The sequence below is a fragment of the Lactuca saligna genome, chromosome 4, assembly GCF_052625555.1.
Source record: "Lactuca saligna cultivar CGN05327 chromosome 4, ASM5262555v1, whole genome shotgun sequence".
In the NCBI taxonomy this organism is placed as follows: Eukaryota; Viridiplantae; Streptophyta; class Magnoliopsida; order Asterales; family Asteraceae; genus Lactuca; species Lactuca saligna.
In genome coordinates this window covers 227,362,256-227,364,026 of record NC_136420.1, presented here as the reverse complement: position 1 = coordinate 227,364,026, position 1,771 = coordinate 227,362,256, and the positions used below count along the sequence as shown (strand labels likewise).

At 46.8% G+C, this 1,771-nt stretch overlaps 1 protein-coding gene across 1 annotated transcript; it reads right to left on the bottom strand.

Annotated features, from left to right (window-relative positions):
* Nucleotides 1–417: 417 nt before the first annotated feature.
* LOC145040508 (uncharacterized) lies at nucleotides 418–1,020 on the bottom strand. The gene has a single exon (XM_078988423.1). It carries the CDS (start codon nucleotides 1,018–1,020, stop codon nucleotides 418–420), a length of 603 nt encoding a protein of 200 aa, XP_078844549.1.
* Nucleotides 1,021–1,771: the final 751 nt, after the last annotated feature.

Below are 1,771 nucleotides of genomic sequence, written 5' to 3'. Positions count from 1 at the left end.
TATTATGCAATGGTGTTGGGGGGTTTGTTTGGACTAGAGGGTACGATTGGCATTCCCTGCATCTCCTGGCTATCTCTAGTGCATCTTCCTGTATTTGGGCCAGTATACACCCATTCGAAGTACTTTTCCTATTAAGGCTCGTGCGGCCGCGTGTGCACCCACATAGAATGTGTGTGCTTCCTGTAGCATCTCTCCCCTTTTGGCTCAGTCTACACACTTCAGCCATGGAGCTATGAACCCTTTCCTGTATAGTTCTCCATTTATTAATGCATATGAGGGCGCTTTTATACGTATCTTCCTGGCCTCGATGTGATCATCCGAGAGCACCCCTCTCTGTAGGTATTCCCTGAATGGTGTCATCTACATTTGTCCGTTGGTCATAAGGGTATTCACCTGTCGTTCGTCTATACTTCTTTCTCAGAGCACCTCTACCAAGACTTTCTTTGATAGGTGATCAAAACACATGGATGCCAACTTGCTTAGGGCATCCGCCCTCTTGTTTTCACTCCTAGATATCTGCCTAATTGTGAACTGCTTAAACGATTTGATTAATTGTTTCACCATCTTCACGTACCTTCCCATTCTATAATCTCTCACTTTGAAACTTCCATTGACTTGGTTTGCTGCTAGCCTTGAGTCAGCCAGGGCTGTTACAACCTTTGCACCCATTTGCTTGGCCAGTCGCAATCCTACGAGCAGAGCCTCGTACTCTGCTTCATTGTTTGATGTGTGAAAATCAAAACGGAGGGCATAGGTCACTTCTTCCCCTTCAGGGTTGGTCAAGATTAAACCTGCCCCCGAGCCGTCCCTGTTGGATGCTCCATCCGTATATAATGTCCATAAACCATTGTCGAGCGGGGCTCCTTCAACCACCCATACCTTCTCCTTAACAAGACCCCCTTCGTCTGGGATTTCTAGCAGGAAGTCAGCCGATGCTTGTCCCTTATTACTTGTCCTCGGATGGTAACTTATGTCATGTTCCCCTAGCTCGATTTCCCATTTCGCTAGCCGGCCCGACATCTCTCGTTTAAGCAGTATTTGTTTGATGGGGCAGTTTGTTAGCACTTCGATCTAATGTGCTTGAAAATACCACCTTAGTCGTCGTGCCACGTAGATGAGCGCCAAGACTAATTTTTCCAGGGTGGGGTAGTTGAGTTCTAGCCCTTGTAGTGCCCGACTTACAAAATATACCAACCTTTGTTCTCCTTCTCTTTCTACAGTTAATACTGAGGATATCGCTTCATTTGGGGTTGAAAGATACATTTGCAATGTTTCCCCCGGGACTGGACTAGCCAACATGGCTAGCTTGTATAATGCCTCCTTGATTTTCTGGAGCGCCACTTCTACTTCATCCGTCCACTGGAAGTTGCTCTTTTCAATGCAGCCTTTTAACGTGTGAAACAATAGCATGGCTTTGTCAGCGGATTTTGAGATGAACATGCTCAAAGCTGTAAGCTTCCCGTTTAGGCCCTGCGCGTCCATGAGGGTGCCTGGGGTTGGCGTTTCAATAAACTTGCCCACCTAGGTCGGTTTGGGCCGGATGCCCTGTCTGGTAACATAGTACCCCAAGAACTGCCCCTCTTCCACCCAATTGTGCATTTAGCCGGGTTTAGCTTCATCTTTACCTTCTCTAGGGTTTGGAACGTCTCTTCGATGTCTTGTAACATCCTGTCTTCATGCGGACTCTTGATCACCATATCATCCACATATACCTCAATGTTTCTCCTAATTTGTTTGGCAAAGATCGAGTCAACTAAGCGCTGGTATGTAG